The sequence below is a fragment of the Dipodomys ordii genome, unplaced genomic scaffold (genome assembly GCF_000151885.1).
Source record: "Dipodomys ordii isolate 6190 unplaced genomic scaffold, Dord_2.0 Scaffold5, whole genome shotgun sequence".
NCBI classification, from domain to species: Eukaryota; Metazoa; Chordata; class Mammalia; order Rodentia; family Heteromyidae; genus Dipodomys; species Dipodomys ordii.
Window position 1 is genome coordinate 21,764,865 of NW_012267221.1, and position 14,775 is coordinate 21,779,639.

The 14,775-nt window shown below is 37.7% G+C and overlaps 1 protein-coding gene and 1 pseudogene across 2 annotated transcripts in view; one reads left to right on the top strand and one right to left on the bottom strand.

Annotated features, from left to right (window-relative positions):
• The window catches only part of Dcaf17 (DDB1 and CUL4 associated factor 17), a 38,634-nt gene extending 32,268 nt beyond the window's left edge, over positions 1 to 6,366 (top strand). For both annotated transcript variants that reach the window (XM_013030900.1, XM_013030908.1), the window contains exons 11-14: positions 1,626 to 1,713; positions 2,353 to 2,436; positions 4,689 to 4,844; positions 5,553 to 6,366. In XM_013030900.1, coding sequence (XP_012886354.1) covers positions 1,626 to 1,713; positions 2,353 to 2,436; positions 4,689 to 4,844; positions 5,553 to 5,723 — 499 coding nt within the window. In that variant the 3' untranslated portion in view covers positions 5,724 to 6,366. The remainder of the gene's footprint in view (positions 1 to 1,625; positions 1,714 to 2,352; positions 2,437 to 4,688; positions 4,845 to 5,552) is intronic.
• A 5,615-nt stretch (positions 6,367 to 11,981) lies between these two features.
• On the bottom strand, positions 11,982 to 13,892 carry LOC105994790 (annotated as a pseudogene).
• Positions 13,893 to 14,775: the final 883 nt, after the last annotated feature.

Here is a 14,775-nt window from a genome sequence, read left to right on the forward strand (position 1 = left end):
TGGGCCTGGGCACTGTCCCTCAGCTCTTCAGCTCAAGGCTAGTGCTCTACCACTTGAGCCACAGCGCCACTTCCAGCTCTTTTCTTTTTGCTTATATGGTGCTAAGGAATCGAACCCAGGGCCTCATGCATGCAAGGCAAGCACTCTACCACTGAGCCAACTTCCCAGCCCATTATTTTAACTTTTGCACAAAGACCTTCCCTAACTTACTAATCATCTTGTCATTGCATATGCTGTGCATTCTTATTCCACAGCATGTAGAACAATTTTAATTAGTTTCTATCATGACAGGGAAAGGGTCTGTTTTGCTGATATCTGTAAAGCTGAGCAAAATGTTTGGCACAGAATAGATGTTCAATGAGTATGTACTGAATAAGAAGGGAGATGTCTGCCTGCTTTATGCTTCACAACAGTCAGGGTATGTCTCTTCATCTGATAAAAGGAAAATGAATAGATTTCAGGAAATAAGCATACTGACTTTTAGAAAACATCTTAAACTGTGATTCAGCTTCAGTAGACATTACTTTTAATGTTTTTTTTTTAACATCCATACCGCCCATATTAGTTTGACTTTTAAAGTTCAAAGGCTTGAGATATAGTTCAGTGTTAGCAAGCACAAGCCTTGCTTGTGATTAATTAAGTTTAAAAGAAAGAAACTATGAACCACAAGAGGGATGTGATTTTTGTTAGGTTTCAAACGACATACACTTTTAGGCTAAGTATGATAGCCTAGACCTTTAATCCCAGCTACTTTAAAAAATCAGAAGCTGGGCACTTGTGGCTCATGCCTGAAATCCTAGCTACTCTGAAAGCTAAGATCTGAAGATCACGGTTGAAAGCCAGCCTGGGCAGGAAAGTCCATGAGACTCTTATCTCCAATAAGACCACCAGAAAACCAGAAGTGGCACTGTGGCTCAAGTAGTAGAACATTAACCCTCAGCTGAATTGCTGAGGGAAAGTGCCCAAGCCCAGAGTTCAAGCCCCACAACTGACAAAAATAAATAAATAAATCAGAAGGCTTGTGGTTCAAGGCCAGTCTAGGCAAAAAGTTAGTTCCCTCTCAACAAATGGTTCTAGCAATATGAGAGGTAGAGGTAGGAGGATCATGCTCTGCTGGTCCCAGGCAAAAAACAAGACCCTGTATAAAAAAACAACTAAAGCAAAAAGGACTGGGGGCATGGCTCAAGTGGTATAAAGCAAGGCTCTGAGCTGAGTTCAAACCTGTCTCTACAAAAAATAGAAAATATAAGAACATTTAACTATTAGTGTCAATTAAGATATCTGAGTGATTTAAAACATCCAGTCTTTTTGTCTCTGGCAACTTTGAGGTCCAGCTGTCCCTGGCCACAGTAGCTATGTCTCCTTTCTGCTGTTCTCGTTGCATGCATGTAAGACTTGGAACTTTGAGAACGTTGTGCTTTTGAAGCTTGTTAATGATATGAATTGATTTGTGTGGGTAATAACTAAACTATTCTATTTTCTTTCTTTACTATTACAGACTAAAATCAGGAGAAAAGAACTCTATTGTTACTATAATTTTTATTGCTTTTTATATCAGTAGTTCAACTTTAATGTTGATGATGCTTTGAAATCTTTAATTCCTAGAATTCTTTTTTCCTTCCCAGAATTCTAAAACTAAGTGAAATAGAAAATAATAGTTCTCAGCATCAAATTTCTGAAGATTTTGTCATTTGGGCCAATAGGGAAAACAAAGTAAGTCAAGAATACATTTTAAACTCTTTGTACGTAATTGTTTGTAATGTGCAAATGCATTTTCCTTATTACCGAAAATAGAACTACAGGGTCTCTTCATTTTTCTGCATGTCTTATCCCCATGTACATGAGATTTGGAGAGAGTTGATTATCCTGTTTACCTTTTGTTTATTTCATTTCCCATCTAGGTTTCTCTTTAAGGTTTTTATTAAGTAAGCCTTTGGCTTTCATTAGTTGTGGAAACCTAGAGTTAGTTGGGGTATCTATAAATCTTTTAAAACCATATAACCTGCTTTAGCTCCAGATGGCATTTTTCCTTTAGTGTATAAAAAAAAACTAAGACTATAAAAAGAGGTGAGAAAGAATTTTTGAAAAGCAGAGCTATTTTGTTTTCTGTACTCTATTAAAGCAAAGTTAATTTTGCAATTCTAGAATGCTTTCCATTTAAAACCTTTACTGAAAGTACTTTTTGCTAACGGACCAAAATTCTGATGTAGATTTTGTACAGTTGAAGAAAGAATTGTGATCAGAGGGCTGATTAGTTTTATCAAATTATTACTACCATTTTTATTATGCTTTATTAATATCAGTTTTATCTTTGACTACATACACTGTCTTTTTATTTCTCTCCTATAACAGAGTGAAAACCTATTTACTGTTACAGCTTCTGGACGGGTAGTAAAAAAAAGTGTTAACCTTCTGGATGATGACCCAGAGCAAGAGGTATTATTAATTGGACTAAACATGACAAACTTAAACCAGTATATACTGAATGGTGAATTTTGAATACTGCTTCTGAGTCTCTGTCAAGCGACTCCCTGCAGGCTGAAAGTGTGTCCTGTTTTGACCAGAGCAACCCCACTCCTCTCTTTTCTTATTGGAATTATTTATAAGAACGGTTCATAAGATCAAAATAATTTAAAAACATGATTAGTTTGTTGTTTGATAAGTACCGTTTTTAAGGAAAATTGCTTAGTTGAAAATTCTTGAGATGCATCTTTTTGGTTTTTGAGAATTGCAGTTCAAAGCCAACTTGGACAGAAAAATTTATGAGATTCTTTACCTCTAACCACCAGAAAGCCAGAAGTAGATCTTGTGGCTCAAGTGGTAGAGCACCATCCTTGAGTTAAAAAGCTGTGTGTTAAAAAGCTGTGTGTTAAAAAGCCCTGTGTTCAAGCCCCCCAATATCAGAAAAACAACAAAAACAAAAAATTGAGAAAGATATGCCAAAAGTAGTGTTAATATGGAAGTGAGGGTGAGGTAGCAACAAAAATAGGACTGTTCTATATCATAAGATTAGGAAACAAAACCTTTCAGCCTTTAAAGGAAAGATTGAAAGGGAGTCCTACTTTTAAAGTACATTAAAAATCACTGACACTCAGGCAAAAAGTTGCATTTTGAAATTTGTCTGTGTTCAGGCATGGTTGTACATGCATTGTAATTCTAGCACTCAAGGGGCTGAAGTATGAGGATTGTGAGTTCAAGGCCTGTGTAGCCTGAGCTTAATAAGTAGCAAGACCTTGTTAAAATGTGTGGTGGAGGGGGATAAGAAGGGAGAGAAAAATTTGACCATGGTAGGATTAAAGCAAAAGAGAAATAAAAAGGAATCACCTATAATAGCTCTGTATATTTTTATGTTGTAAGGTTGTAAAGTCAAAAAATGTAAGTGGATTAAAGAGCAATTTGATGAAATATAAGTGAAAGATAGTAAGACCTGTGATCCTAGCTAGTCAGAAGGCTGAAATCTGAGAATCAGGGTTCAAAGTCAGCCAGGACAGAAAAGCCCATGAGACTCTGATCTTCAGCTAACCATCAAAAGGCCGACAGTAAAGCTAAGACTCAAGTGATAGAGCACTAGCCTTGAGCAAAAAAATTCCAGGACTACATCCAGGCCCTAAGTTCAGCCCCAGGACTGGCACCAAAAAAATAAAACCAATAATTCAGTATGAATGGTTTGTTTATTTAGTACTGAAGATTTAATCTAAGACCTCATAGTTGCTAGGCAAACCTACCACTTGTTCCATACTCTAGCCCTATTGTACCTATCTTAAATATTAACTTTAGGGTCTCAGCTAAGATGTGCCCTTCTTTGGCCCATCCATGACTGGCTAGGCAGTGATCTGCTTCCCCAGTGAGGCTTTTGGAGGCTCAGGATTTTTCCCTGGAAGCAGATGTTGTTGTTGTTGTTGTTGTTATTGTTTTTTTTCTCTCTCTGTTTATTATAACTAGTCCCTTTGACCCATTCCTGTTCTGTGGGTTGGATTTTAGTTCCTAATATTCCCTTTTAAGTATAAACAGCCATTTTATTTTCACCACGGAGCCAAAATATAGCAACTAGAGTTTAAATAGTATTGATGGGGCCATTAGTCCTTGCTGAAATAACATTCTAGTTTGAGAACTTTTAAAAAAAATTTATACTAAGGTTTCAACTCAGTGCCTCTCACTTTTGTTTTTGGTTGGTTATTTTTTGGAAATGGAGTCTAGAGTACTTTTTTGTCTGGTCTGGTCTTAAACCACAATCCTTCAGAAATTTTCCTCCTGAAGAGCTAGGAATACAGGTATAAGCCACAGATTCCAGCTGGTTTGAAAATTTGAAGAACTTAGAGAGCAGTCATCAGGGTTTAGATCTTAGCTTCTTATGTTTTTTTTCCTGGGACTTCATGAACACAGTGCAGAGGCAGCAATTGGATACCTCTTTGGAATTGGAAGAAACTCTTGTTTGCTATATTGTAGAGAATGTCAGTTATACTTTGATTGACTTGGTTCTATTTGTCAAAATCTGCAGTCTAAGGACTGACTGGTCTTTTACTAGGCACATAGATAAGACATATTTCTACTGATTCACTCACCCATTTATTCTTCCTTCTGCAATATTTTTGTGAGTGATAGAGTAGTTAAATTTTAAATGTAGAACTATTCCTGCTCATTAATTGCATTTAACCCTCTTTCTTCTGCCCTATTCATCTATACCCAAGACTTTCAAAATTGTGGACTATGAAGATGAGTTGGATTTGCTTTCTGTGGTAGCTGTTACTCAAATAGATGCTGAGGGAAAAGCTCACCTGGATTTCCACTGTAATGAATATGGAACTTTACTTAAAAGCATTCCACTAGTGGAGTCATGGGATGTGGTGAGTAGAATCCCTGGGGATACAGTTATAAGGTTTTTTTTAATGAGTTCTATTTATTGCAGAGTGTCCGTCCACAGTAGTCTAGAATCACCTGTGTCAGTGACCACATGAAAAAAGTATTGTCCCTCTCTTGGCACTAAGGAGGTCCTAACTTCTTTCCTGTGACTTGAAGATAAAAATTATGTATCTTCCTGACACATGTAGTTTCCTTTCTTTGATTTTCTTGCAATTGTAGGTTTGATAACACTTAAAAAGTAAAATTTTAATGTAGTGAATCCCCACAGGTGTTTAGACAGTATCTAAGTAAGTTGGGTTTCCAGGCAGCACTTGGAAACATTGTCTGTTCTTCAAATTATTGTACAATGTCAAAGCCACAAGGAACAGCAGATATTCTAACATTGGTTTTTCCATGCGGAACTTGAAATGCCTAACAACTTGCACTTGGTTACACAGGGAGATAGGTAGTAGCAGTGTTGACAATTAAATCTGAGTCCAGAGTTCTTTTTATTCTCTTTTTTTGTACTGTTCTTTTTTTTGTTAGTAATCTGCATATCCACAAATAACGAAAAATAAATCTATTTTTGGCACCTCTTTGCCTCTTAATGTGTATTTGAAGATCCTAGCATAGGTACTGTGACACTTGAGTATCACTGCAGTGAATAGGGTTCTGGGAAAAGGAGATTTCATATGACTTTGTTTTTATTATAGACATATAGCCATGAAGTCTACTTTGACAGAGACTTGGTACTACATATAGAACAGAAACCCAACCGGGTCTTCAGTTTATATGTTTACCAGATGATATGTGATCCTGGAGAAGAAGAAGAAGAAGAAGAAGCAGAAGAAGGAATCCTAAATAGAAGTTGTTCAAAAGAGTGAGATAATTGCAACTTACAAAACTTGTAGCCAACCCAGCAGCTGCTTACTATGTGCATAGCACATTCTGCAGTATTTTCCAAAAAAGGTCTTGTGTTAGTTAATTCAGATGATTAAGACAAAGAACTACCTTTTACGTAAATTTTTTTAGAATGCTGTCTCAAGAGATCTTGAAGAGATTTTGAAGCTTTATTTACCTGGTGTTAATGTAAATATAAAACACTGGAGAGCAGAGAAGGACAGTTGTTGAGTATTATCAATGCAGAGGTATTTAACATGGTTCTTAAAAGATGATGTGGAATTTTGATTAGTAATATCAAGATAGAGACAAAAATAAAGATATAAAAAACACAGAAGTTGTTTATCCTATATACCATTCTTACTTAAGAATGAGATATGTCTTATGAAAACATACTTTGAGCCAAAAATGTGTTATAGGTTTTTTTAAAAAATCTTGTATGTGTGTGTGTGTGTGTGTGTGTATGTTTTATATTTGAATGTAATATCAAGAATGGGTTCCTAGTTTCCCATTTTTCCTTCCACTGTTTTAGTCCCTTGGTTTGATGTTCCCATTGAGTGTTTGTGTTTCTAGTAGAGATGTATGTGAAATATTCCAAGCAAACCTTAAATAAACTTTTTTATGTGATATATAGTCTGTTTAATTCTTTAGTGTATCTAAAGAAACTATTTTTACCCACCATTCCATTTACTTAGTCTGTGAGTCTGTTTTGTTCAGGCCATATTTTTATAGCTATGTGTAAAAGTAAAGGTACCCTGACCTCTACCAGTTCAGTTCACTGTAGAAGAGTCAGTAAAGTGCCATTATAGTGATTAAAAAGCAGTTGAATACTTTCACTGTGCTACATACTGCCCAAACTTTGGATTAGACTCTCTCTCTCTGTCTCTCTCTCTCTCTATATATATACACACACACACACACACACACACACACACATATATATATACACCATCCTGCCTAGTGAATTTATATCTTAAAAACCAAGTCTGAGAAGAAGAGCACAATGCAGTGAAAAGAAAGGAAATGATTCTGTGTGGGCTACAGAGCAGGTTCTGCTGTGTAATTGCAATTGCTTTCTACTTCAAGGATATTTAGAATAGGATATCTTTCTAGTTCTTTGCCCAGATTTTTTTCTTTATGTTGGCTATTGAGTTTCTCTTCAAAGTCATCACTTTTTTTAGTGAAATGATTATCAAGAAACTCATCTACTTAGAAAGACATTTTAGAAATAGTGGAGATTTGTAGATGGGACTCCTCTAGGTATGATGTAACTACTTAGAAATTCCTTAATGTGGCAGGGCACTAGTGGCTCATACCTTGAATCCTTAGCCGGCTGAGATTGGAGGATCAAGGTTCAAAGCCAGCCCAGACAGAAAAGTCTGTGAGACTCTTATCTTTGACTAGCAAAGGGCTGGAAGTGGAGGTGTGGCTCAGGTGGTAGTAAAACACCAGACTTGAGCCAAAAATAAAACCCGAGGAAAAGCATGAGGCCTTAAGTTCAAAAGAACTCTGGCACAAAAGAAGAGACAAGAAAAAAGGGAAGAAATTCCTAATGTATCACTATTGCCAAAATCAAAATAGACCAAGGTCCAAATGGAACTTGAGTAGGCAGGAATTGAACCTACTGTGAAAGCCATTAGAGAGTTATGGACAAGTAGGAGAGCTATACACCAACTAAAAGGATTTGCTGCAATTGCTTAGTTTCAGACAGTATTATCAGAATAAGGGAATGTAAGCTGCATTATTAACAGGACGGCTGATTTTTTTTGAAAGTCCCCAAAGATTTTTTTAAAAAATTACGATGCCATGAATAGCAAGAGACAATACCTACACACTTCCCAGAAAGTATACTACACACTTCCCAGAAAGTACATGCTTTCTAATGTCCCAGTGTTATATAACTACTCTTTCGACCATTTGACAGGCAGGAAAGAGAATGGTAGTTAATAGCTTTCTGTTCTGTCTCAGTGATGACTAGCAGGTAGCAATGACAGGTACAAAATAGAAAATATTACTGAGCATTTAATTCAAGGCTAAGTGTGTAGCTTCTATCAGGAAATACAGACACAAGAGGTCATTTCTGCATTTAACTCATATCAATGTAACAATTTTTTTTTTTTTACTTTTTGTCAGTATTTTCTACAATTCTGGGGAAAAACAAGTTCTGTCACAGTTACTGTTTGAATTAATAAGGAGATGACTTTGTCCATTTAAATAAGGCATTCTGCATTTTTTTTCTTCAAATTGGATATTTGATGCCTGATATATCCTTTTTAAAAATTAGAAATTTGTAGAAATGAGGAAATTAAGACTATGGACATTCATTTGTTCAGGTTCCCCAGCTGAAAGTATGAAGATGAAAAACACATATAGATTTATCTGAAAGCCTTGTTTAAATTTTCCCCAAAACTCCAATATGTAGCATCCTAACAAATAATATTGAGTACTCATGAAGGTGTGTTTTGTTTGTTTTGTCAGTCGTGGGACTTGAACTCTGAGCCTGGGTACTGTCCCTCAGCTCTTCGGCTCAAGGTGAGTACTCTACCATTTGAGCCACAGCGCCACTTCCAGCTTTTTCTTTTTTTGTGGTGCTGAGGAATCGAATCCAGGGCCTCATGCATGCGAGACAAGCACTCTACCACTGAGCCACCTTTCCAGCCCCTCATGAAGGTCTTTAGTAAATGTGAAGTTTTTGTTTTCCTTTGTGGCTGAGGATTGAGCCTACCTCCTATATGCTAGACAAGCACTCTTACCACTGAACTATATTCCCCCACCCAAAATATATTTTTTTTTGCTGTAAGGATTATTGAAGATAGAATTTGGATAAACATGATTTATGTAAACTTGACAGAAAAGATATTTCTCTTTTAATAATTTAAAGTTATTCAGAATTATACTTATTTTTATAGAAATAAAAACACCAGTATTAGTAATTGCTCAGTGTAATTTGGCTTCCATTTCAATTATTTTTTGTATTTTCTCCTTCCCATGTCTATAAATACATATCTTTTAGAACTCTATAGAAAATTTAGGAGCTGGGGCTGGGAAGGTGGCTCAGTGGTAGAGTGCTTGCCTTGCATGCATGCGGCCCTGGGTTCGATTTCTTAGCACCACATAAGCAGAAAAAGCTGGAAGTGGTGCTGTGGCTCAAGTGGTAGAGCACTAGCCTTGAGCTGATGAGCTGAGGGACAGCGCCCAGGCCCAGAGTTCAGGCCTCATGCCTAGAAAAAAAAAAAAAATTTAGGAGCTAATTTCTAGTCCATGCGTTGCTGTAGAATCTGTCTTACAGAAAGAATAATATATTTTAGGCAAATTATATATAATTGAAATATACCAACTGAGGATCTTTCCCAAAATTTTAAACATTCAGCAAAGTTGAAAGAATTTTGTACTGAATAAGTACCAAACCAACCATGTGGATTGAACATTTTATTTATTACTTACCTATCCAGCTTCTCAATGCATTTCAAAATAAATTTCCAAAGTCAGTATACTTCCCACAAATACATGAGCATACATATTTTTTTAATTTTTTTTTTTTTTGGTCCGGTTGTGGGGCCTGAACTCTGGGCGTGGGCGCTGTCCCTCAGCTCTTCAGCTCAAGGCTAGCGCTCTACTACTTGAGCCACAGCGCCACTTCCGGCTTTTTTCTTTTTGCTTATGTGGTGCTGAGGAATCGAACCCAGGGCCTTGAGCATGCGAGGTAAGCACTCTACCACTGAGCCACCTTCCCAGCCCTATTTTTTTAATTTTTTAATCTTGTATTTACATACAATGAAGGCCATGAAATTTTTTTGTCAGTCATGGGGCTTGAACTCAGGGCCTGGGCGCTGTCCCTGAGTGCTTACTCAAGGCTAGTACTCTACCACTTTGAGCCACAGCACCACTTCAGGTTTTTGAATGGTTTATTTGAGGTAAGAGTCTCATGGGGACTTTTCTACCTGGGCTGGCAAAAGCCACAAATTTTAAACAAAAACTTGCTGAGCTTTAGAAATGTGTAATCTACACTCTTCAAAATCTGTGTTGTCAAACAAGGTAATTGAAATGATGGGAAAATACAGATTTAGAGGGTGAGAAAGTTTCTATAGCAATAAAGCATAGAAATTGAAAGATTTTTTTTTAATGCAGGAGGCAGCATAGCATGATACATATCAGACTTCACACATTCTCCCAGGACATAGAGTTGATGAAGATACCACTTTACTGGGTAAAGTCCTCTAGACGTGAGCTAATGAATTTTGTCATCAAGGGGATATTACACATAGAATATTACACATAGAGGATCTGATTGTTATCTCCCCTTACCAACTATAGCTGGTATAAAGCAAGCAGTCCCAGCACACACCTCAGATTTTAATATGAGTCTGGGTAAGGTAATGTAGAATTCAACTTCTTAGGTTTTTATCCCTCAGCAGACCCATATTTCATACCTTTCTCAGTCCATTTCTATTTGAGTCTATTGCTATATGTCTCTAGTCTTCTCATTTCTTCTTAATAGGAGAAATCTTGATTTATGCTAAGTGTTTAGATTATGCCCCTTTGTTCCAATTTTAAAATGTTGCAAAAGACAAAACAATATTGTCAAAATGTTGTCAGTATGAAAATAGAACAATAAAACCTCTGGATGTTGTTATTAGGAAGGAGGAGTCAAGAAAGTGACAGAGATTGACTAGAATACATTCTATAAATGAGTGGAAATGTCACAGAAATCCCCCCTTGTATAGCTAATGTATGCTAATAAAAAAGACAAAATTAATCTGCAAGCTATGAGTGCTCTCCAGGAAACTTCAAGGGTTGTATTCCTACCAAGAGCCTAATTATGTTTATTTTTAAACATCATTTTACAAGATTATGTGTTATTGTAATTACATAATTTAATTATTACATTGAAATTTGAAAGTTAATAAGAAAAGCTTGGCTTTTCTATGAAGAAGATTGAGTACTTTGAGAAGACTTGCTAAAACTGGGACACTATAAACTACTGCCAAATAAAGTATGGGTGAAAGAGACTGAGAGGGGCCTTAGTTTCAGTCACCCCAAAGCACAAAGCAGAAATAGCACGTCCGGAGGCAAAAACTTATAGGTTCCCTCCTTGGTACAGTGAAGTCTCACAGAACAGGACTAAGGGCCTTGGTAGAAATGAAGCAGATTAACAGGGAAACCCGGTGTGAGGGTATGATATCAGCCTAGCCACCATAAAGTGCAATTCAGTACTTCCTCACTCCGGGAGGAACAAACCTCAGGAAACTGCCTATTACAGCATGAGTGGGATGGGCTGGGGAGAAAAATTATCTACCAGTCCTCAAAGACTTTATCAAAGCAATTTCACTTCAGCATCAAGGGCAAGAAGCAACTTGGATTCAGGGTGACAATTAGAAAAATGCCATGACCTTGAATCAAAAATAATTAAACAAGGTCTGGAGGTGTGGCTTAGTTGGTAGAGCACCAGCTAATGAGCAAAAGCTCTAGGTACCGAGTTGACCCAAAAAAAGTAAATAATTAAACCAAAACACTTAGTTGTTTTTTTTTACATTCTTTTTTTTTATTGTGAAAATACTGTACAGAGGGGTTACAATTACATGGGCAAGATAATGAATACATTTCTTATCAAGCATTGTAGCCTCCTCCTTTGTTTCCCCTTCCCATCCTCTCCCCGCCCCCCATCCAATCCTCCCCTGCCCCCCACCCCCCCACCAAAGTTTAGTTTCAAGTTGCTATAAAGTATTTGCAAGTATCAATCTTTATGTAATGATTTCCTCTTTTAACTAACGTTTTTCTTTTCTCGTGTATTAGGAAGCAAACCCAGGGCCTTAGGCATACAAAGCATACTAAGCCACATCTTTAGCCCCTGATCTTACTTTATAAATGAATAGATCAACATTGGTTGGTTGATTGGTCTTTTTTTTTTTCAAGTACTGAAGTATAATTTTATTCTACTCTGCATCAATGCCATACCTACAAAAAATTGTTGGGTCACTTAATAAATTACCATATTTCACATTTTAATATTAACAACAAAGACATAAATGATCAATTCCTGAGTAAAATAGAATGTATTGCTAATAATACATTACAATAGCATAGAAACATAATCAAAGTGACCATTGGCAAATGATGTGGTAGAACAGTGAAACAATCTGAATACAAGGAAATTTGTAACCCATAACAAAGAATCTTACATGTCACTGTTGCCATGATTGGCTGTCCAGGTTAAATATCAGTAGTAAAAAACCAAAAGTTACCTGTACTGAGGGAACATTGGATTTCACTTAAGAAATGGAAGCCTGGACTATAGTTAACCTTTAGGACATACAAAAATGTTCACTTAAAAAAATGCCAGTCCTGGGCTGGGAAGGTGGCTCAGCGGTAGAGTGCTTGCCTTGCATGCATGATGTCCTGGGTTCAATTCCTCAGCATCACATAAAACAGAAGAAAAAAAAAAAAAAGCCAGAAGTGGCACTGTGGCTCCAGTGGTGAGTGCTAGCCTTGAGCTGAAGAGCTGAGGGACAGCGCCCAGACCCAGAGTTCAGGCCCTATGACCAGCAAAACAAACAAACAAAAAAAGCCAGTCCATCACAGATGAAAATAACCTGGTTGAATAGAAGACAATGGAAGGTCTTCATCATGCTGTAAAACTATGGATCTCATCTGTGGAGAAGTTAAGATCATACAGCAACCCAGTTCCAAGCTCCGTAAATGGTACCAGTCCACAAATGCACAGGACGACTTTGGAGTTTTCTAGACTTCTTTTAAAAAATTCAGAGAGAAGAGCTGGTGAAATGTGTCCCCGTTTGCCATTCCATTCCAAAGCAGGTGCTGAGAGAACAAATTCAACATCAGATCTTTCATTGTCAAATGCCAATTTCTCCAATTGTCTTCTCCAAATTATATCATCCTCTGTTTTATTGAAGAACATCAACTTTATCTTCCTGAGACTAGGTACGTTAGTCAAAGCATAATTCAGAATTTTAACCATTGGTGTGAAGCCTGTTCCGGCTGCCAATAAAAAGAGATCTTCTAATTCCTGGAGTTTGGATATTTTAAAACTGCCCACAGGACTGCTTACAGAAACAAAATCTCCGATCTCAAGACGATCAAGAGGGTACGAAGAGTCCAGAAGGATAACTTTTGATCAAAAAGTAAATGTGTTTACTGTTAGGAAGAACTTTGCACTCTGAGACTAAGGAATCAGATGCAGGTGTATATGGCTTCACTATTTCTGTACCTGCAGTAGTCAGCTTGAGGTAAACATAGTGCCCAGCCGGCACCTGCAGATGAGTGTGTGGAGACAGGGCCACACAGAAGAGCCTCGTGTCAGCAGTGACACCAGCCGGCACTGCCTGTTGTACAGACCTCTATCTCTCCTTGGAATAAATGAACCGTGCACCTCCAGGGGATGGCCGAGACTCTTCCAGGAAGTATCCTCTCTTTTCTTAAGGATAATCTCTATTTGTCCCACGTTCTCAACAACCCACACAGAAAAGTCTTCCTGAACCTCATGGCTTAGCCCAATATGTATAAGATATGAACCATCCTTCATGATTGTTTCTGCTCTAAAGGAACCATCCTGATGATCAATGATTATTGATTCTAAACTGATATCCTTCTGTTTTGTGTACAGGACGATGGTAACTAAAGAGTCTGTTTGGAACCAGTCGTAGCTTGGAGAAGAGGGACTTTCCATGGCGGCGCATCTGTCGCTGGCCTCTTCAGAAGCAAACCATTTAAGACTCACCTTTCCTCACGGTAGTCTGTCAGAGCAGTGAGCTGCCATCCTGCCAACCAGGCATGCCTTCAGCATGGATTCATAACTGACCCAACGGTGAACCTGATCGAAAAGATCCGTGCCATCTGCTCCCGCTGCTCTCTCCTCTTCCCCGCCAGGGTGATGCTCCACGTAAGGGCTGACGTTATAAACATACCCCCTTACGCATATCCAGCAATCGTCTTTCTTGTGTTTCTCAAGTTCTTCTTCAGTGACTTCTATCAGCCTGCCTTGCACACCTGTCAGGTCCTTTCCACTTTTGGTCAGTCGAATCCAATCCCTAAGACTTCTGCCTTGTTTTAAAGGGACCTTGCTGCGGCCCCCAGAGGCGGCGCGCTGCTGGGAGCTGGGGCCTGGGAAGGACTGAGACAGAACGTTCAGCATCCTGGACCCCGAACCCGGCCCGGCCCGGCCTGGCCCTGCCCAGAGTCCACACCGCACGACGCCCTGCTTCATTGGTCTTAACGTTAAATAATAGAGCCTTTTTATTCTCTCTAAAATAAGGAAGCTACTTTTTTGTAATAAGACTTTCATTGATTACATACTAATAAAATTAACCCTTTCAGAGTGCACTTCATTTGTGCAATTATACCACTGTAGTTCTAGAACATTTTCACCACCCCAAAAAGAAATCATGTGCACCAACACCCTTGTGTCCCCTTCTCCCAAAATTTGGCCTGTTCTCTACATTTTATATAAATGGAGTCAATCACACAACATCACTACTTTTATCTAGGTCCTTTCACTTAGCAAAATGTTTTCAAATTTTTATTCATGAAGTATATATATAAATATATATTCCACTCCTTTTTTGGGCAAAGAGTATTCTGGCTATTATCAATAATGTGCAAACATTTATGTACAAGTTCTTCTGTAAACATGTTTGCAATTCCCCTGGGCAGACCTCTAGGAGTTTCCTCTTTAGAAGTTAGCTCAGGTATTTTGGCACAGTGATGAACACCAACACCACTACTTGTTATTTTCCTCTTTAAGTTCTAATTGTAACTATTCTAGTGAATATGAAGTGGTATCTCAAGGCTTTGATTTGTAATTTTCTGATGACTAATAATGTGGAACATCTTTTTATGTGCTTTACATTTGTATATCCTCTACTCAAATTCTTTGCCAATTTTCAGTAGAACTTTTTAAGTGAGTTCTTTATATACAAGTCCCTTTTTAGGTATATAATTTATTTTAACCTGTAACCTTGGAAGTAATGAAATTTAATATTAACACTATTTAATTTTTACTTCCTCCATTACCCAAGGAAG